This window comes from Glycine soja, chromosome 8 (genome assembly GCF_004193775.1).
Source record: "Glycine soja cultivar W05 chromosome 8, ASM419377v2, whole genome shotgun sequence".
Lineage (NCBI taxonomy): Eukaryota > Viridiplantae > Streptophyta > Magnoliopsida > Fabales > Fabaceae > Glycine > Glycine soja.
In genome coordinates, this window is record NC_041009.1 from 16,747,977 (window position 1) to 16,770,381 (window position 22,405).

Genomic DNA, 22,405 nt, shown 5'->3' on the forward strand with positions numbered 1-22,405 from the left:
TTGTTTTGTTTTCATGGTCTAAAAGTACATGCAAAGTACAAGTACAAACAAGCAAATAAAAGACAAACAAGTGGCGGAGTATGGACAACGTACAGTTTCATCTTTCATGCCTTGGCAATATGGCACTGGCCTCAATAACTTCGGAGTCTCCAAGGGAATTTTTTAAATAGTGTTAATCTTTTACATTTTATTACCTATGTTTTGTAGATTTCTTTTTCTTTTGTTATATAGTGCAATAGTACTTTTTTTTTTTTTATCGACCACCATTAATAAAAATGATTAAATTTGTGATTTTTTTTTACTTTTTAATCACTCAATTAATCTTATATCTCTTAGTAAAGTCTGGCTAATTATTTATATAAAAATGAGCCGAGTTTTAAGTATTTTGAATTGAAAGGGTGAGAGAGGAGAATTTCACTCACCTTCAGTTAAGAATTATAATTTTCAGGAGTATATCTGAGAAACAAAAATTCTCTGTTTTTGTTCTTACTAATAGGAGAGATGTCGATAAGCCCGATGTTGAAAGCAACAAGGCCCAAAATTGTTAGTACTCACTTATTTCAAGTCAGAGCCATTCTTGTTTGTATATATTTTGGGCATCTCATCTCATCTCATTACCTAAAGCATCATTTGCAGTTTAAACAGTTTGCACTTTGCACACTGAGACAACTTTGAAGGGTTGGTCCAAGTGAGAATGAGCACACACACCAGCTGATCTCATATCAGTACGTAGTTAATTGCATCGGAATCAATTTCTCTCTTTCTGTCTTCTCTTCTCTTCTCTTCTCTTCACTTTGGTGAAAACAAAAAAATTCACTTCATCATCATCACCAACATGAATCCTCTCCTGTCTTGCAATTTCCCTCACCAATAAGAAAGTATATATAATAACCATGGTATGCTCCTTCTCTATCTATCTATGTTTGACAGCATGAGAAGATTTGTTGCATGTCTCTCTGTTTATTAATTAATGTTTAGGTAGCTAATTTATTCATATTAGGAACATGTCGTTAACAATGTTATTATTTTAATTTACTTGTGCAGATTCTAATGCCTCTAATGCTGCGTTCACTGGTGAAGCTGGCAACAGCACTAGTGTGTGAACCTACATCCACTCTCACAACAATTCTATATTACGGAAATTTGCTTCCCCGCAATCTTAACTTGGATCGATTAGTGCGACGTGAATTTCTTCACCAAGAAAACCATTTCTTCCATTTTCTCACCACTATGTTGAGGTGTGTTTGGTAGATATATATAGCAATGTAGCAGCATGTCGGGTTCAAGTGTTTAGTAAAGTACTTAAATAGTTAAATTGGTGAGGAACCAATTTAATGCGTGTACTTTTTGAGGCAGTCCATGTGGTAGCACAGTGCCTTAAATGTAGATGTTTGAGGCACATTCGTTGATGTTGAATTCCCCTTATCGCAATTATATCTTTTTTCTTTTCTATTTTAGGTTGCTTATCATTCCACATGCATTGTGGATTTCATCAAGGGGGGATATTCTTTTCTTTCAAAGAAACATAGCTTAATCATTTTTATGTTAGAATTATGTATGCTTCTATTGTTGAAACAATATTCAAGATTGTCGTTTTCAATGAATTTACAGCTAGCAGCTACCTTGGCTAATGGCTATGATCCAACTGATTTTTCGTGACAACAAATACATCTCATCGCTATTCGCTATGACGTACCTTCTAAATTCTAGAATTAAAATACCACAAAAAACATACTTTACTTGAATTTTAAATATTTAAATTGTCAGTATTTACATTCAATGATTAGTCATGGATTTTTTTTTTCTTTTGGTTGAGAGGGTACCTAACTAGAACTACCATTTACTCACGTGGATGAGAATTTAAAAAGTATTATTAATGTGAAACCTAATTCTGCATAAATTCGTTGTCAAATTTATCGTCATGACAAATATGCTAATTAGACTTTTTTCTTATATTTAAAACACACTCCATTTACCCTTTAGTATTGTTTGAAAATTTATTAAGAATTACTACATGATTCAAGACTTCTCAATTATTGAAATTCATTAACATTAAAAATTTTAAGATTGAAAATAAAATATATTAGTTATAATAATAAAATTTTTTAATGATACATTAAAAAATCAAATAAAAATTATAAAAGAAACATCTCATTTAAAAAAAACACATTAAATAATTAATAATTAATGTTGTTTAATGGGTCATTGAAAAGTCTTAGTTGTTTAGTTATATATAATGATTTAATGCATTTTTCAAATGAGAGGTTTTTCATAATCTATATTTGATTATTTAATGTGTAATTGAGAAGTCTTCATTATTATAACTAAGACATTTCCTATTTAACCTTAAATCATTTAATGCTAATGAACTATATATACTTTGAATATGAATATTTATTTTTAAAAATAAATGTCCATAAATGTAATAAATGAATGCACAAATTTAAATACTTATAAAAATATTGTAGTTCTGCAACAACCAATTCGAAATTAAGTAACCATAGTTTCAAATTAAGCTGTCCAGTAACAATTTATTCTTCAGATTATTTAATCCGGAATTATGTTTTCACAATTTTGGAAAGTGTGTCCCTTAATGATAAGTTTCTGTAGGCTCATGGAAGAGCTGTATCGGAACCCAAAAAATAGTCTTAAAAGGTGTTTTTATCCGTTCAGCTTGTTATGAGGTGCAGCAAGAGAACAAAATTGATGCAGAAAGTAATCGCCCCCCCAAACAGGCAAACACTGGATAAGCATTACTTTTAGCCCAAGAAATTTATGTGGTTATATGGGCTAAGTTGTGAGCATCACTAAGTCCAGGTGAGATGGCCATGATGGCAAGACTGTGGGCTATCATCTGTTCATATGAGCATCAAAATCTAGGGTTATTCTTTTTGCATCCTACAAATTTCTTCTACACCCAGTAAGTCAAGTGAAAAGACCAAATTATCCTTTAGTTGAAAACTAAATACACCTATCCCTCCATGGGATTTTCTTCCTACATCCAATATTTTTCCAATGCACCCAACAGTGAGAGGGAAAAATAAAAAATATCCTTACATATAGTCTCATAAGGATTGGGATTTTGTATGGAACCTTACCCATGCAGGTCTTGAACCTGTTATCTTTGCATTATTAGTACGACGCTCTACCCAATTGACCTAATAAGCCAATCATGTTAAAAAATAATTAATATAGCTATATATAATACTAAAATTTCTAATGTATATTTAATATACATATAAGTTTACATAATTAATTTTATAACAATTAATTTTAATCCAACAATTATGTTAAGCCAATTTTTTACATATATAAATTTTTATTTAAACTTATGATTTTTATTTAAAATTTATATATAAAAAAATATATTAGAAAGTCACAAGTTATATGTGTATTAATTATTACAAAATTTATTATATAAACTTATATGTGTATTAAATATACATTAGAAATTTTATTATTATATATAAGGTCATTATTTATTTTTTAATATAATTAACCTACTAGTCATGATTTTGAGGGATTTATTCTAGTAACACCATCCACTACCTTTTTTATTTGATGCACACAATCTGACTAAAAGATAAGTAGTAGTAACACTCTCTAGATATAATACAAATGCAGGTTTCTTTAAAGTAATAATAAACGAAAAGGCTCATACTCCTTACAAACGAACAAAGATCAAACTTGTACAAGCTCATATATTATTTATTTATTTGTAAAATAACAGAAAGTTACATGCAGCTGCAGTTTTCTGGCCACCCAGGAATTGTCTCCCATCCCAGCTGGCATAAGAATATTTCTTGAACTTCATTAATTGGCGTTCAAAATTTGTGTATAAAGTGACCGAGCTGAGAACAAGTTTTAATTAGTACGTAGAAGCTGTTCCATTTTGTGCATGTATTCATGTGACACAAATTCATAAGCCATCATTTACTATGTCCGCCCCTAACAGAACCTCATAATAACAACGTGATCTCAAGTCATGCCCAAAAGTTATCACTTTAATTTTGAGCTTTGTATTATTAGTTATGGGCCTCTAAGCAAAGTGATTAATTGAGCCTTAAAAAGGGAACATAATAAGCATAATTTAAGAATAAAAGAAGAAGGATCAAGTCAAGGGTCATGCCTGGGCCTGTTTTGCAGAAAGTGTGTTGTAATTAACTTAAGCATCTTTTCAGCGATGGGGTCATCACGCTAGTTGACTCGGATTTCTCTCTCAAATGAAGGAGCACGCAAACGTAACTCATTCACCGCCAATGTTACTTTGTGACATTTTTTTCTTCCTATGTCTTTCTGCATATTATATTGTTTGAAGCGCCTTCTAGCATGCACAAGCTAGATAGGTTCTGCACCGTGCCAAAAAGTTCTGGACCGTAGGATGACTGATGTTCTATGATAGTGACCGCATGGAATCATGTGCTTAGATTTTGCTGAATTTAATGTTTGCAAAATGTATATAAAGATGTTGTTGTGGATTTGGATTGTATGATTGGGTTGAATGGAGAGTGCGAACAAATAGCTGGATCTACACAAAATATAAGGGAGTGTTTGGTTTGGTTGTTTTCTGTTTTTATTTTCACTGAAAACAGAAAATGGTGATGAAAATATGTTTGGTTAGATTTTTGAAAACATTTTCAGTGAAAATGAAAACAAAAAATAACCAGAAAATGAAAACAATGAAATATCGTTTTCAGTGTTTTTAGTTGAAAACAGAAATCTCATTTCGGGTAAAATGAAATTGCAGTAACCATGAATGTAATTTTAAGCAAATCTAAAAATACAAAAAGATAAAAAGTCAATATATCATACATTTTTAGTATTTTTATTTCATGAAAACAGAAAACAAAAAGTCAAACTAAACATATTTTCAGAATTCTAATATTTTGAAAATAAAAACAGTTTTCAGAAAATGAAAATAGGAAATGAAAATAGAAAATGAAAATGCAAACCAAACATACTCTAAGTGATCCATATTGACTTTTAAAATAATTTTTTAAAAATAATTTAAATGTTAATTTATAATTAAATAATAATATAAAAGTAACAGGGTTGTGTTACTTTTGTATAATACCTTAGTAATATTTTACATTTATTTGTGTAATGTTAACAATTACATTTTCTAAGTAGTATATATCATATATGATATGATCCATAGAGTTGTGTTTAATACCTTAGTGTACATTATGCATGTGGTTTAGTTCAAAAAGGAAAAAGAACAATGCTAAATGATTATCAAGTTGGAAGCTAGCCTTTAAGTCTTAACCATGATAGCAAACGTCAAATAAGTATAAACGTAGAATAACACGAACCATGTTATCCTAATTGCACTTCTTTCATTAGCATTAGTACTAGTAAATAATTTTCAACACTTCAACAATGCCATTTTAACTATCTGATAACTGTCACCCAAAATAGAAAAGGAAAAATGCCACTTTAAAAAAGCTGTTTTCTTTTCCTTTTCTTATGCACATGCATTTCACAGAGAATACGAAATTGACAGCTAACTTCCTAACTCTATTTTTCTCACAGCCTCCATTTAACTGTCAAAACACCTTCCACTTTTAAGATCTTTTTATTACCAATCTGCCACTGTCTTGTCTTGTTGAGCTCACATTTGGGTTTCTTTTCTTGGTCGACAATCTTCGAAGTTCCGTCATTAACCACATCATCCTAAATACGCGCTCCTCTTATATATATAAGGCTTATAATAATAACTAGATCTCTCTCTCTCTCTCTCTCTATATATATATATGTGTGTGTGTGTGTTCCATCATAGTTTCACAACATTTTTATCGGTTTATGTTTCCAACTTCAAATACCCTTTGTTGCTTGCATATTACTCACACCCTTTTTCTCTCTTAGATTTCCTAGCTCCTTGGGTAGTTTTTTGTGGTCTCTTTCTTAGTGTGGTTTTAGATTTTTTACCTCTCGTGAGAAGCTTCTCCATTTCTTTTCTTTGAGGCCTCCTCAATGCTGATTCTTGGCGTAACTTGATATTCATTCATTCTATAAAGTTATATTTAAACCAGAACACAGCATCTAAGATACCCAACAAAAGTCATTTTCCCTTTTCAACCAACTTGGTCTTTTTCAGATTCTAGGACACAAATGTTTCGGTGGCTATTGAAGCCCAGGTTCTATTCAAAATGGTACAAGGCTAACCTAGACTCTGCTACTCTTCTTAATCCTCTTTGCTTTTTATTTGAAACATGTTTTTTTTTCTTTAATTTTGTGTTGTATTTCACTTCGGAAAAAAAAAAAGCTTGTCTTACGTGAAGTTTATGAAGACTCGGCTAGAGATCATACAGAAGAAGAAGAAAGCAGAGCAGAAGTTTATGAAGAGTGACATCGCCGAGCTTCTTAGGAGTGGCCTTGACTATGATGCATATATAAGGGTAAGATAAGATTGGTAGATGTATACTCAATTACTATTCATTTCATATTTTCATTAGATGGTTCACTTTATAAGAAAGATGTAATCACTTTTTACGTAAACCTCTAAAAAAAGATTGGTAGAAGTTTTGTGTCGATCCATTTTATGCACATGACACAGTGTTGTATGTTGTTCAAGTTACAATACAACAACAGATGTTGACTCTTTGTGTTTGAAGCAGGCTAAAGGACTTCTGTTGGAGCAAAATATGTTATCCTGCTATGAACTCATTGAAAAGTTTGTTGGATGCTTATCAGATCATGTTGAAGACCTAACTAAGCAGAAGTATGCTTCTCTATATATGCACTAGAATACTGTTGTGTTTTCCTTACGTCCCATACATGCACAAAATAGCATGATTTTCTCTGTTTTCAATCACCTATTGAATCACTGTTAGTTTCTTTTATCAGCAAATGTTAATAGTTAGTTTTTTAGTTTTTGTTGGTTGGGAGATTGAACCCGTGATTTTTTCCCCTTCTCTTCTTTCTTAATCACCCAACCAACCTTATATCTATTGAATCACTGTTAGTATCACGAACCTGCATTATGTAGTTTTCCATGGCAACACAAATGCTCTAAATTTTGTCACATTTAACCAACATCTTCTCCAAAAGATTAATGATATTGCGGGGTTTATAGATTGAATATTGGGCTTTAATTTAAATTCGATCTTCAGCTACAAGGCATTAATAGGAGTTTATCTTGACAATGTTTAAATCTTATTGAACAGGGATTGCCCTGATGAGTGCAAGGAAGCTGTGTCATCATTGATGTATGCTGCTGCAAGATTTGCTGATCTGCCAGAATTGCGTGACCTCAGAACATTATTTACTGAGACATTTGGGAATTCTCTTGAACCATATATAAATAAAGAGGTAAACCATCGTCCCCATTTTTATAACACATGTTCATTCATAAATTGCAACTCTTGTTGATTACTGAAAAAAAAAATATTTTCTTCCGGACATTTCATCTTCTGTTTTTAAAGCTTACTTAAATAATTACTTTTCCTCAGTTTGTTGAGAAGCTGAGGCAAGATCCGCCTACGAGAGAAATGAAGATTGGACTATTATATGATATAGCACAAGAGTTCTCTGTAGAGTGGGACGACAATGCTCTGAGACAAAGACTTTATACAGAATCGTCATTATGTGAAGTAAGTCTTAGAATAATTGACTTGCTTGCTATGTAGTCAATAGAGCATTTGTTTAAGCAGAAACATGAGTTTGAATTGGTAGTTAGATTAACATATTATAATCCTTGAAGATAAGAAAAATATTACTTAGTTTCGTACCACTGTGGATTCGATCAAATAAAAAGATATGAATTTCTTAGTCCCTTCTCCTTTTGGCACCTAATCAACTTTATAACTCTTGTTGCAGGAGAGGCCTAATCCCAGGAGAGACTTGATCACATCCAAAGGAAAAGAAAGAGACACAGACACCCTACCTCTTGGAAGGAAAGATTTCAATGATGTCTCATTGATACACCAAAATAGTAGTGATGATGAAACAAGTACAGAACTGTCATCCCATGATGGCAGAAAGGGTAGTAGTTCAAATTCATTGGGAAGCTTTTCTGAGGATGAAGTAGAAACTAAGAGGCCAATTTCTTCCTATTTGCTCATTCCACCCCCATACCTCAAACAAAAGACCAACACAGGTGAAAGCAATTCAAAGAGAACAACACATTCTGAGGCTGCAGGCAAAGGAAAACGTTATCCTTCTCAACAACAAGAACATGATACTGGCGAAAACAGAAGGCTTAGAACATCACATGTCAGATGAAAATCTCTTCCTTCTGAACCGACAACTGAAGTGAAAACATCAAATTCAAAGGGGCATGCACGAACAATTTCCTTAGAATCAGGAATTCGCGGGGGTTCATGGCGTGTGCATCCAAATCTACCCGATTATGATGATTTGAGAGCCTGTCTTTTAGGCAAAGTGGGTTTTAATAAAGAAAAATGCACGCATTAGTATCTTTAGATATCTCCCAGGATATTCCCTGGATGAGAGCATCTTTAGATACTATCAAAGGAACTGATATCTCTTATATTAGTAGTTAAACAGGATTGCACATCCTTCTCTTACCTTTGGACGGACCAGACACCCTTTCTAGTTCTGCAGCGTAAATTGTTTTTGTTCACACCCAAAACCCCAATTTTTTATAGTTTTTTTTTTAAGTTTTTATTTACACCTCATTTTCCTAAGTACTCCCTATTCCCCCCTTTTTATATTTTGATTGCTCATTATATCTTTTTTCTTTAAAGAGATACATCCCTTAAAACTCCTTTTTCATTCCCATAAATATATTTCCAAAATAAAATGTAACTATTTGAATATGTGTTTCCAGAACTATGTATCATGATTCCAAAAGTACATTTTTAGAATAAATATATATTATTTAGGAAAAACATTTCTGGTATTAGAAAACAAATGTTTATCTTATTCTATGTTTATTTGTTTTATTTTTATTTTATCATTAATAATTTTTAAATTTTATTTAAAATCTTATTTTTAATTTATTTTTATTATTCTTTAAATTCTAATTTTGTACCACATATTTGTTAGGATGAATCAATTGCCCTAGTATGGGGTCTTCCCCTAATCTGCATCAATTGACTGGGACTTCTTATGTGAATCAGATGGCATAACCATTTGTTCTTCAAGCCATCTTTTCTTATGTCACCATTAGATAATACGTTGAACCCACCATTCAGGAATTTACTCAGTCTAATTATGAGGGCCCTCATCAAACAACTTAGCTTCTTACCAGATGTCTCACTGCCATTATAAAAGTAACAGCAAAATATACCTTAGTTAATGCTAATTGAGTATACTTCAAGTAACAATGAATATCGTCACATCACAAACACATACTGCGAGTTGGTTTCTAATCCGAATTGGGCCAAGTTTAATAACTCAAATGTTAAGAGTACACATTATAGAAAATTTTTGGCACTTCAGCATGAGTGAAAACTTCGATCGCAAGCATATTAATATGTACTACCCTAAATGTTTAGGTAGCATTATTAGGCATATTTTACCCGCAAACAAACACCCAAATGCACCTAAGGGTATAAAGAATTGGAAACCCCACCACAATTTCGCACACCCAGACAAATATACCTGGTAACATACTAATATCCGTTAAATCCCTTCATCTTCGCAGTTTTAGTACGTACTACGTACCCTTTCCAATACAACAAAGTTCATGAAAACCATTAATTTCAAGAAAGTATTAGGAATATATTTTTTAGCACATCATTTTTAACACTATTAAAATTTACTAAAAAGTATAAAATATTTATTACCCAAAGCATAAAAAATCGATAAATTTTTTTAAAAAATAAATTTCAATTAAGAAGAATGTATTTAAAAGAGTATATATATTACTAATATTTTTTTATGTATTTTCTTCTTGAGGTAATTCTAAATAGATGGTAAAAAAATTTCTTAAGTATTCAACATAATAATTACGTATTCAATCCGACTATCGTTTAAGCTGAAACAAATTTGATCATTTTTTTTCTCTTCTTGAAACATTAAGTTTAGAACCTCCCAACTATATATATATATATAGATAATTAGACAGTGAAGCTCATGTGAAGTTAAAACTAAAGGCAGCGATGGTGAAGGCATTCTCATCAAACTGCGTGGTTTTGAGACGGTTTTGCTGCCTGAAATGGACGGTGTTTGTGGTGGTGTCTCTGGCGGGCGTGTTGGTGTTATGGCCGTGGGAGCCAGAGTTGAAGATCGAGAGAATGAACGTGAAGCGCGTGAAGGTGCACCCTATACCGCCGGTGAGCGCGGACGTGTGGATATCGCTGTCGGTGAGGGTACAGAACCGCTGCATGTACTGGATGGAGCTGACGGACGTTGACGTAGGGGTGAAGTACAGGGGGAAGAAGATGGGTCACGTGGAGTCGGAGGGGTGGCACGTGAGGGGGTGGGCGTCGACGAAGGTGGACGGCGTGCTTGAGTTCAGTGGCCTTCCATCGTCGGAGGTGGCGCATTTGCTGCAGGACCTTGCCATGGGTAAGATCTACTTCCATACCGTTATCAAGGTCTACGGCCAACTTGGCTTTCTCTTGTTTCGCATCCCTCATTTTCTCCAGGTACTCTCTATTCCTTCTTCAATCTTCATCACATATGTTATCTTTCTTTCACTAATCATATATGAATCGTTTTTCATTTTAAACATATCACCCATGTATCTCTCATTTTTCAATATTACATCACCAATCCCATTATATTTGTGTTTCTTTTTCTGAAAAAATAAGGAAAATGTTGCATAAACACCTAATATTATGCTACTCTAGAAAAATAAAAAAATAAGAAATGTTATTGGTAAAATATTTAAAATAATGTAATATTTATGTATCATTGCTCAAAATAATGGCACACTACCTTAACCTTGTGCTTCATTTTGTTATAAAACACGCCATTGAGATTTGAGATTTTGTATCAAGATCGTTGTTAAATATTTTCAATCCTATTATAAAAAAATAAAATTATTAATTAATTATGTTATCTTCCCGATTTTATTATCAATTTCTCATTTTACTTAATACAAATATAACAAAATGACTTTTGAAAATAATTAGTATCTATCAATGAGGTTAGTTATGTCTAACGGGAAACACAATAGTCTTCCAAAACGTGCAAAGAAAAAAATTTCAAGCATAAATTTTATTTCTCATGTCATCATTTGACAATTGAAATTAGTACTAGAAACCACAAAATAAAATGGAATGATTTATGAGGGATTAAAAAACAAAAATAAAAAAGAAACAAGAGATAAAACACACATTTGACTCTAATATATTATTTTATTATTAATCTTATATTATATCTTAAAATATTTCCAACCAAATTTAATATAAAAATGAAAACAATTAACATACATTTAAGTAAATATCATACTTTCATTATGTCAATTAATGTAATACTTAAAATATATTGAAGTATAATATTAAAATAATATAATAAATCATGTAAATAGTGCAATGTTAAAAATAAACTACGTAAGAGGAGGGGGAAATTCTAACTTATGATAATAATAAAAGAGTTTAATGTGTATATATTTACAATGTAAAATAATTTTATACTGATATTTAATCATAAATTATCATTTAAATTACTTTAAGGTATTTATTTTAAAAATTAATAAACTTATCATACACGATGAATTGTAATTACATAACTATGTATAAAACTTTTTACATTGTCAATGCATAATTTTCTCTCATGATAAAGAAGGTAAGATGAAAATTTAATAAATATTTTAATTATAAAAATGACATAAAATGTTAATAAAAAAACTAAAAACTAACATTTAAAAAAAAATACTTTGAAGTAGCTTTTAAGAAAAAAATGTTACCAGCTATTAAAAGTTTGTTTAACAAACACTACTAATCAAGATCAAATAAGATTTTCAATTAGTAAAAATATAAAACAAACTAAAAGCAAGCTAAAAGTACTTGCCAAACACAAGCCAAATTTCTATTAAGGAAAACATGCACATTTAATATTTGACAATACTTCAAACAAATTTGTTTTTAAAGGATGATATATGTGAATAATTAAAAAAAGAAATAATTAATATCTTATTTTGGGAAATTCTAGAATAAACATACTAAAGACAAACCAATCAAAACTTAAATTATTCTTATTATTAGTATTTGTATAGTAGAATATGTCAGATTTAAACTTTAATTTATCAAATAAATAAAATATGTTTTCAATCAAAATTATAAATTTTTTAAAATCTAGTTACTAAAATCACCAAAAAAAAAGTAAAATGATCAAAATTATGGATTGAAAATTAAAAGAGGATCAAAATTGAGATTTGACCTTATTATTATTTTTGACTTGTCTATTGAATGTGTGTTATGAAAAACAAAAAATGTCCCACTTTTTAACTTTTTTAAGCAATAAGTAACTTGTGATAAATTTTGAAAATAACATATAATAGAATATGTGTTGATGCCAAAAAAAAATGTCCCACTTTTACTTTTTTTTAAGCAATAAAGAATTTAAGATAATTTTTAAGCAATAAAAGTCTCAATTTATTATTAAATCTATTAACAAGATATAGCTCATTTTCCATGAAAGTTGATATTTTTTTAGCTATTAATAATATAAACTCATATTCATTGGTGGAATAATTATTCTTTAGATTATGGAGAAATTCTGGAAGAAATCGGAGAATCAGGAATAAACATTCAATTGACAACGCAATAAATAGACATGACTTTGAATAATAATAAAAAATAGTGCTAACGTTTTATAACAAATATTTTATTATTAGTTGAATTTTATTGACAATTATAAAATCAAGAAAAAACATATTTATATATTAAATAAGAGTAAAGTAAAAAAAATTATATAAATTTTAATAAATAATAAAAACTGTGTTAGAAAAGATATCATTAACATTTCCCTAAGAAAATAGATATGGCTGTAATAATAATTGATTCATAGGTGCTCCTTCACATATGGAGCTAGTAAGCATCCATCGTGCAGTGATATGGGTTTAAATTTTAAAAGCACCCAACAACAGTACTGTCCTTACATGCATGGTCATGAACTCATGTGGGACGATGGCATGGTCGTGTGCAGATGATTGGATAAAGCAAAACAGAAGAGAACTTAATTAGACGGTTGTTATCTGCTTCTCGCTTTGCTAGCTCACGAAGAGACAATCGAACAGAAAAAAAGATGCATGAGAGATTCAATCATGCTTTGCTTAGTAAAGGGGAAATTAATATATATATAGGCATGAAATAGGAAGATGAGGGAAATGTGGAAAAGTGGGATAAGTTACTTAGTTTGGTAGATAAGAAATGCGTAAAATGTTTAAAAGAAAGGATAGCCATGCCTGCAACATATATTATTTCTGCCCCGAGACAAGGAGAAAGACGACAAATATATACACATGCTAACACTGCCATAATCTGATTATCTTCACACATACTGCTTATTGAAGTTTACACATTACTTTTATTTATCAGCCAAATAAACATATTTATTAAGAAATTGGTACAAGATGTACGTAGCTGTGTGTGTGTTAGTTTATCTATGAATTTAATTTTATTCTAAATTTAATTAAATATCTATAAAGTTCTTATTTTTAATCACTATTAATTGTTCATAAAATATATTTCATAACTAAAATAAAAATAAAAAAATTAAATAAAATTTAGAATAATTATTGATACAATACTCAATTAATGTTATTATTTTAATATTTATAATTAAATTTTTTTATTTTCATCTTTTAGTTATGAAATATATGCTATTAACTTATAATTATCAAAGTTCCATAATAAATACAATTAATGTGAGAAATTTAATTTTGTGGTAAATATTGATTAGTTCCGATAAATAACTATAATAAAGTTCAAGTATCCATCAACAATTATGTAAAATTCAAGTAGTATTCTTTACATATATACTAATTTGTAAACTTGTGCAAGGAACGGGAAGATTATTGTATGAAAATAATTAATTACTTTTACATTTTAATTTATTAATAATTAATAACCATTGAAGTATATAAGAAATTAACTATATAGTCATTATGTATAAACATATAATTAAGCAATTGAAGTGACCGTATAAAATAAAAATAATTATTGGAATAATTCAACTATATGAAATTCATTAAAAAATACAAAAAAAGAAGAAATTTAGCATATAAGAAGTAGGGTGTTAACAAAAATGACTCCTTTTATGTTCTGTTAAACAAAAATTGTAAGTTAAGGAAATAATGTAAAAGATTATTGATTTTTTGTTGCTCAAAATAAGAAAGGCTAAAAATATTTACATTAATATAGTAGTAAAAAGAAAACATATATGAAAATTTGAACACTAATGATCAAAATATAAAATAACATAACAGTAAAATGATAAATGAAAAGAAAATTGCATAAAGGTGACACCTACAAAGAGAACAAAATAAATAATAAAAGATACATATGATAAGACGAAATCAGTTGTTATACATGAGATATGTTAAAATAGTTTGTTAGTTTCCAATTCCCGATTCTCATCCTCGCCACTACACATGCAAAAAATGTCATTAACAATTACATATCAAGCAAAATGCTCCTTTCTCAAACCCCAAGAGCAAAATTAGGGAAACTATAAAATGCTAAACCAAAAAAAAATTAAAAAAATAATGAGCAAATGAAACGATAAATAACATAGAAAGAGATCTGGTAGTTGAAGCTAAACCATAGTGGAAAAATATATAAAAGAGAATAAAACCATGATGATGATGATTCAAGCGTTTAGTCATTTCTATGACATTAAATTAGAAAACTATTTGGATCTAAAAAGGGTATATTAGGCTTTAGAAACATACGTTCGAATGGTATGCCAAAAAGAAGGATAATGATATATGAATATATATATTGCAAATAATTATCTGATACATTATTTATTTATTTATTTATTCCTATTAAATCATATCATTTACTATATCTAAATTTTTGCATGTTTTCTCTCCAAGTTGTCAAATAGCATAAGCTGTCCATATAATTTTATTCTAAAAAAAAGGGTACTGCCGGGAGTTGGTTTCATCAGAAGTGGAGAAAGTTTAATAATTCTAATGATAATAAGTGCACACGTTATAAAGAAAATTGGCACTTGAGTAAGTGACCAAAACTTGGGAGACATAATATGTAAAAAAAAATGTCTCTAGCTAGGCACGAACCCGCAAACAAACACCCAGACACATAAAGTATAAAGAATAGGAAAGCCCACCACAATTTCGCGCAGCAAAACAAATTAAGATACTAACATGCATTCAAACAAATGGTGCAAAACCCATCATCCACGCACTAGCTAGTAGTCCAACAGAACAACATTCATGAGGGTACTCATTAAAACATTACAAATATAGACATAGAGAGAGAGATCGTGTGAAGGGGTGGCGATGGAGAAGGCATTGTGGAGGTCGAAGTACGTGGTTTCCGGAGGGGGGTTGAAGTGGATGGTGTTTGTGGTGGTGTGTGTGGCGTGCGTGGTGGGAATATGGCCGTGGTATCCAGAGCTGAAGATCGAGAGAATGGAAGTGAAGCGGGTGAAGGTGCGGCCGGTGCCGCCGGTGGGGGCGGACGTGTCGATATCGATGTCGGTTAGGGTAAGGAACCGTGACATATACTGGATGGAGATGAGGGAGGTGGACGTGGGAATGAAGTACAGAAGGAAGAAGATGGGCCACGTAGAGTTGAAGGGCTGGCAGGTTAAAGGCTGGAGCTCAACTCACGTGGAGGCGGAAGTTGTGTTCGCAGAGCTTCCCTCGTCTCAAGTTCCCTATTTGCTCGAGGACGTCGCCAAGGGTAAGGTCTACTTTCGCACTGTTGTTGAACTCTCCGGCCAGTTCGGCATTCTCTCATTTCGCACCCCTCTTCCTCTTGAGTTCAAGGTATATATACTCATCATATATTCTTCCTTCTTTTTCTTTATCAACTCTATTTTTTTACCACCCTACCCAGTCACTACTCACTCTTCCTCCCATTAACTTTATTTTTTCAGAAAATATAACTTTACACCTTACCTTCTTAATCTTATATATGTATGGATGGGCACTAAGTAAATATGAATATATAGCCTTATATTCGTGATTACCCACTCAAATTCACTTTGATTTTGACTAAAAATAACTACTTTGATCCCTCAGGAAAACAGATAATTAATATTCGATCTTTTAAATTCAAACCCATCCCATTTTTGGTGGGAATGAAAAGATCAGTCAAACTTATTCTCTCGATCAGCTTTGTTATCATGCCTAGCTAATCGGCATGTAGGATATGGATCCGTTTTAAGCTAACATTTAGATCTAAAATTATAAATGTCAATTGGTTGGCGTTAGTTGTAGTTTCTTTTTTTTTTTTTTTAAGATCAACTTAAATAATTGAATAAACCTAATCACATTTGGATTGATTTGGGTCTGCTCATTGAGTCTGCTAATGAAATAATGAAAAAAAAAGTTAAAATTAATACAAGAAAAATGGAAAAAAAGGAAATTATAAAAATATAAAGAAAAATAATGAATTCTCTTAAAAATCAAAACTACAGAATTATATAACAAAAAATATAGAATTCATTATTGGATTATATAACATAGAAAATTTTAAAAAAATCTAAAACAATTAATGGGAGTTCGACTTGGGTTTGGTCAAGTTGCATATATCTATATTTGAAACTTGAATCTATATAATCAAGTTTAGAATTTTAAAATTCAAATCAAATTGACAATTCAAATCAACTCAAAACTTCTCATTCAATTTATTTGAGTTGATTGGTCAATAGATCGATCAAACCCATATCTGTCCTTATAGTTGTGTTTCATTTGTTTTTAAATGAAATAGTAAGTGAGATTTTGTACAAAAATTAATACAGTCATTAAATATTTTGAATTCTATAAAAAAGTATAAAATTTTCATTGTCATTTTAAATAATAAAGAAGCGTATTAAAAAAGTAAAGATAAAATTAAAATAGAAGGAAAAAAGTTACAAACGTATGAACTACAGAGTATATAGCTAAATTAATTTATGTTAATAAATAAACTTGTTTACTAAACATCTTAAATCTTAATTTAGTTAAACAACTTTATAAATTAATCACATAAATGATAAGTTAACTTATTTTAAGTGTTAATCCTCCTATTACTTGGGATTGGGCAGAGTTGCGTTGCAAAGTTCTTGTGAAAGACAGTCTTTCTAGCTAGTGCAATTGGTAGCTTTAATTCTAGTAGTTTTTTATATCGTTACGTTTTTTTTGGTCTCAATCAATCTTAACATATAATCAAGATTTTTAATATAAAAAAAAGAGTTAATAAAATTCAACTATATAATTTATAGAGATTAGTTGCGATCATAAATTATTAGTCATCTCATACGTATAATAATTTCTCTAGGATCTTCTTTGTGATTCTTTTCCTACAAAATTTATTTATTTTCATAAAAATAATTTCTCTATGTATTGCATTCAAATTTGGGTAAACCAAACTAAATCCATGTAAAATTTCACATTTCACATTGAGGAGTTGAAAACTATGATAATCACATTACAATCTGCACGTCATGATTATTATTCCTGGTGTTTTGAATTTGCTGATGCTGTGTCCCTCAATATCCCAACAGACAATACTGGCATGTGAGATCTTGGTCAATACAAAAAACCATTCAATTATTCTTCAACACTGTCTTCACAAGGTAAGCTTACATGCACTGTCATTCAATTAGGCGCCTTAGTGGGGTCGTAATAGAGTCTCTTGATATTGCCTTTGCCTTGTCAACGATCGATTCTCTTGTACTGACTCTGTTTATCATTTCAATTTTCAATAATGGACTGAAGGACTAACCACAAACGCTCTGCAATCATGGGAGATGAAGCCTCAAGAAAAAGATGTTGGTCTCCCAAGATATATGTATACATGTATAAATTTAAATTATATAATTCAGGTTTGGATGGATCAATGGGACGCACCACGATGGCCACATATTCTAAAGATTATATATTACTATTATGTTAGGAGCGTGTTCCAGAAGCAATTGCCACTTGCAATGATTGTAGTATTATGATCATTATTTGTGTCAGTGGGTAAAAACTCAATCATGAAAATAACTATGTTTTCGATCAGAATCGTAGCTAACGGTTATTTTATTCCATTTTGTATAATTTTCCGCCATCTAGTCATGGATTTAATGAGCAACGTTCAAAAAAGAAAAATAAAGAACAGAGAAGGAAATTGAGAATACCCAAATTATAAATGTCTGAGAAAACACTTTCTTAATCTAAAACTGAACAGGTTTTTAATTTTCTTCTCTCTTTAGAAAAATGTAAATAGAGAAAAAGATTCAAAACCACGAAGTCATCTGTGATCTTTAAGCACAACTTTCGCTTTTTTACTTTCTGTATTGTTAATTAAACAACATATCTCGTAAATCCAAAATCTCAAAAAATTCTCGTCACCACAATTTGTTCTTTTTTTTTTCTTTCCTTTTTTTCACTTTTTCCCCTTCCGATCGAATTAATGGTCCACCAAACTTTTGAGAGCCTAGTGATTAGTGAGATAACTTTTTTCTTTTGTTGCGAGAATAAATTCTGTTTCACTTTTTTCTTCATCGACTTCGTTTTCTCCCTTTATTTCCTAACAAAGCTAATAATTTTCCTTTAAGCTAGTATGGGACAAGGCATGGAGTGGTGACTGTTGAGATAGATCAACCTTGTTTTCAATTAAAATTGCAACCTTCGTTTTACTTTATTTCCTATTCTTAAGACTTGTATAAAAATTTGTGAAAACATAAATCCCCTCTTTAGTTATCACTATTTCTTGTACAAATTGATAATTACTTACAATAAAAATATTTTTCAAACCAAATAAAATTAACTAATACTTTTTTATTTTTCATGATTTTATATATACATTTTTAAAACAACACACATAAAATATGCGATATTTTTATAATTATTATAAATATAAGAAATAAACAGATAAAATATTTTTTTAAAATTAAGTTTCATAATTTTAATGTCCTTCTCCCTTGTTTCTTTAATTAAAAAAATGAGCAAAATGTAAATGGAGAAATGGTAAAAAAAAACTTACAAACAACATTCCTCATATATGTTATAAAATTTCCATCATCCCATTCTTTTTCTTTTCCCCTCTTTATGTTATCTTCCCATTTAATGGCTAAGCAAACTTTCGAAAGCTGTGTGAAATAACACTTTTTTGTGCATGAATCATTTCAGTTTTACTTTTTCTTTCTTTCTTAATCAATTTCAATTTTCCCCATCATTTCCAAACAACGCTAAAATAACTTTCCAAAGAAGCAGCATAGTGCGGTGGCCATTAAAAAATAGGGTAAGAAAAGGGTAAGGAGGGAATAGAGTGAGCCAACAAGGTTGAGTAGCACACAGTAACTTTAATACATGAATTCAAAAGCATGTCAAATTGAAACGAACGCTTGTACAAATTAAAGAACCATATAAAGGGTTAAACAGATTTAAAAATTGAAAATATATCCTAAAACCTAACGCTAAGGCACCGACCAATATTTATTTATATATAATATAAGGTGGCCTTATAGTCTTACACTGAACCAAAAAATTTGTGCATAAAAAAGACATAAAAATTCCTCAAATCGTTGCTTATTTTCAGGGTTTTCTTTTGTTTTGAACTCCCTAGCTATGAACCCGAAAACACAAAAACTACTATTGCGGAACCATATTGTTTATAACATCCTGCCACATCAAATACATAGGGTAGGACTTAGGTGTTTCAATAAGCAATTTCTCTACATATTATAACTTTTTTATTTATTATTTATCTTTATCCAAAGTAACCATACCCCATGTGACAACATAAAAGTACAGCCATATAGTTGCAATTTCATTTGCTGACATCACGAGGAAGTATTAACATTGCTGGACTATAGTATTTTTCACTCTTTTTCTGGATCCTATCCTGTTGTAAGTACTTGCTGTGCTGAGGTGGTGGTGATGAGTTGATAAAAAGAGGGGTATGTTAATTGTTATGTTTTCATTATATAAATAGCCAGGGTGCATGCACTTCAAACACCTTGGTCCCCTAAACCATTTTATGCTCCCAAGGTTCTCTGTGCTAGTTCTATACACCATGAACCTTGAAAATTGTCACTGTCTGAGCACCATAAGAAGCAACAGCAATTTGAGTTGGTCAAGTTATGAGAGAATTGGCTACGATCCAATTGTGTGTGTCAACGAATTGGTGACCAGATTGAAGATGGGAAGCTGGAAAGCATTGTGGAGGAAGATCAAGAGGGAAAGGAGGAGATTCTTTAGACCTTCACCTGTGTTTCATGTCCAGTATGATCCTACCTCCTACTTACAGAACTTCGACGATGGCTATTCCACTGACCCGGATAATGTTTCTCGGTCCTTCTCGGCTCGATTTGCAGCACCCTCCAAGATCTTTGGGAAAATTGAAGTGATGGATGATGGAGAATTAGAGATAAATCATAAGAGTAACATGTTGTAATTTTGAGTTCCTTTGGACTCATTTTCAATTTTTTTCCGATGAATTATGATGCATTGTACAAATGTTGAGACATCTAGTTATTAGTTAATCTCTTTCACTATTAGATGCTATAGAACTTAAGTTCTATCTGATATTTCCATTTCTTTTTCCTGACACTGTTTTTCATCTTTTCATATGGAGTAGTAAGCTTGATGATAGAATTGTTGGAAATCTTACATTGACTAATGATATGACCATAAGTACAGGACAATTTTCACTCCATGAGTTAGTTTTTAGGATTGAATTATATTCAACCCCTAATTCTAAGAAGAAATTTTTTCCATGGTGTTTGGATGTGCTCCTTGACTCAATTGCTAAGCCTTTTTAGTCAGGGCAGTGTCAATCCATATATATAAAACAACCTTTACTATAACAATAAAGATGCAAGTTGCAACACATTGTAAGCAGAGCTGAACATATTTGTTCCTAGTTGCTCAAAATTATGACATTACTACATTGTTGATGGTTATAATTGAAAAGCACATCTAACCTCCAGCTCACTTATAACTTGATAGTGAACTTGAGAATGATTTTTTAAGCTCTCCTTGTTAGGATTTTATGTGCTTAAGGTTGAGAGCACTATTGTCTTCATTACTTCTATATGTTCTAACTTTGCAAGATAGTGACAAAATAGGATATGATTATTTCCCTTGCATAAAATTCCTCCACTATTGATCAACCAACAAAATCATTAACCAACTTGTATGGTGGTCCACAGACTCCAGGTATTCTGGGACCATAATATCTGTCTATCCAGTAAAAAGAAGTAACTGCAACAACCATGTGCTCTGTCAACATGATGTGCTAGTGCTATCCAACCTTCTTTCACTTGTCCCTCTTAGAATTTATTTCCTCTTTCTTTCCACCTATCTGGTTTTTTTTCTTTCTCTTCAGCTTCTTTTTCAACAGAATCTGAGTCTTCTATTTAATGTCATAAAGTAATCCAGGGAGAAAAGGATTAAAAAAATTGGAATGGCAAAAGCTATAGGGGCTATTTTCTTGCGTCCTAATTCGTTAACCCTTTTATCTTACCCATCACTGATGCGTTTCAGACTGGTGCAGTGGGGTACATGAATTTTAATGCTTGTCCTTGTTCTACCATACCTTCATATATCCTTTGGACCAAACTGTCTAACCATAAATGTTTTTTTAGTTCACCCATCAAGTAGGTAAATAAGGGGCTTCCAAATTTGGAGACAAAGCCTCACTATTGTTCTCCATAAATTCACTACATAATTAAGAATCAAGTGAAGCTTTCAAACTAACGAGTCTTGTGGATGAAAAAATCGGGTTGAGAGAGAAGAATCCACTAAAGGTGGTTAACCAGATTTTTCGGAGGAAATTAGTCCATACCAATAACATGGTTAAAAAAAAAGTGAAGCTTTTCAAAGATATCAAAAACCCATTTGTCTGTTATATCTGTCTGCTATATGTGTCTCTTAAGGACACACTGGCACTCATATAATAACATTAGGTGCATGAAGGAAAAATACTCAACCAAATGGCAGGTCAAATAAATGCAACAGAAAAACCTATAATTGGCTCTCTTGCCATTATAATTGGCAGCTCATATCTACCAAAGTTACCAAGTTTATTGTCTTATTGATTGATTGATATTGGGCAAGGATGAAATTTGCGACATCTACTCTAAGCCCCACGCACCCTCTATTGATGGAACCATTCACTTTGGTGACTATGGCATGCATGATTGTGATGTGTGTAAAATGAATACATTTTTGGGTTCCCTCAACTCAATTGCAGTGGAAACTTATCCTTGAATGATGAATACCATAGGAAGCTAACAAGATCTAGCAGTAAACAGATAGCCAAGTTTGAAATCTCAATCAGATTTTTACCCTAAAAGACATGGATCAAATATCAAATAACTAAAT

At 31.1% G+C, this 22,405-nt stretch overlaps 3 protein-coding genes and 1 long non-coding RNA gene across 6 annotated transcripts; all 4 read left to right on the forward strand.

Annotated features, from left to right (window-relative positions):
- On the forward strand, positions 1 to 1,645 carry LOC114424641. 2 transcript variants are annotated; one of them, XR_003669048.1, is made up of 3 exons: positions 1 to 543; positions 637 to 896; positions 1,045 to 1,434. It is a non-coding gene; the product is annotated as an uncharacterized LOC114424641 (long non-coding RNA). The 2 variants fall into 2 exon arrangements; XR_003669047.1 differs by lacking the exon at positions 1 to 543 and having other exon boundaries at positions 555 to 896; positions 1,045 to 1,645.
- Positions 1,646 to 5,800: 4,155 nt separating this feature from the next.
- LOC114424582 lies at positions 5,801 to 8,528 on the forward strand. The gene is made up of 6 exons (XM_028391447.1): positions 5,801 to 6,152; positions 6,266 to 6,398; positions 6,618 to 6,721; positions 7,167 to 7,311; positions 7,452 to 7,592; positions 7,819 to 8,528. The coding sequence occupies exons 1-6, from the start codon at positions 6,112 to 6,114 to the stop codon at positions 8,221 to 8,223; spliced, it is 969 nt and encodes a 322-aa protein (XP_028247248.1). The 5' UTR covers positions 5,801 to 6,111; the 3' UTR covers positions 8,224 to 8,528.
- A 1,455-nt stretch (positions 8,529 to 9,983) lies between these two features.
- Positions 9,984 to 18,118, forward strand: LOC114423104. Of its 2 annotated transcripts, none has more exons than XM_028389726.1 (3): positions 9,984 to 10,556; positions 17,596 to 17,667; positions 17,810 to 18,118. In XM_028389726.1, exons 1-3 carry the CDS (start codon positions 10,068 to 10,070, stop codon positions 17,813 to 17,815), a joined length of 567 nt encoding a protein of 188 aa, XP_028245527.1. In that variant the 5' UTR covers positions 9,984 to 10,067; the 3' UTR covers positions 17,816 to 18,118. The 2 variants fall into 2 exon arrangements, with proteins under 2 accessions (XP_028245527.1, XP_028245526.1); XM_028389725.1 differs by lacking the exon at positions 9,984 to 10,556 and adding an exon at positions 14,946 to 15,874.
- A 1,812-nt stretch (positions 18,119 to 19,930) lies between these two features.
- LOC114420870 lies at positions 19,931 to 20,627 on the forward strand. The gene has a single exon (XM_028386587.1). It carries the CDS (start codon positions 20,022 to 20,024, stop codon positions 20,472 to 20,474), a length of 453 nt encoding a protein of 150 aa, XP_028242388.1. The 5' UTR covers positions 19,931 to 20,021; the 3' UTR covers positions 20,475 to 20,627.
- Positions 20,628 to 22,405: the final 1,778 nt, after the last annotated feature.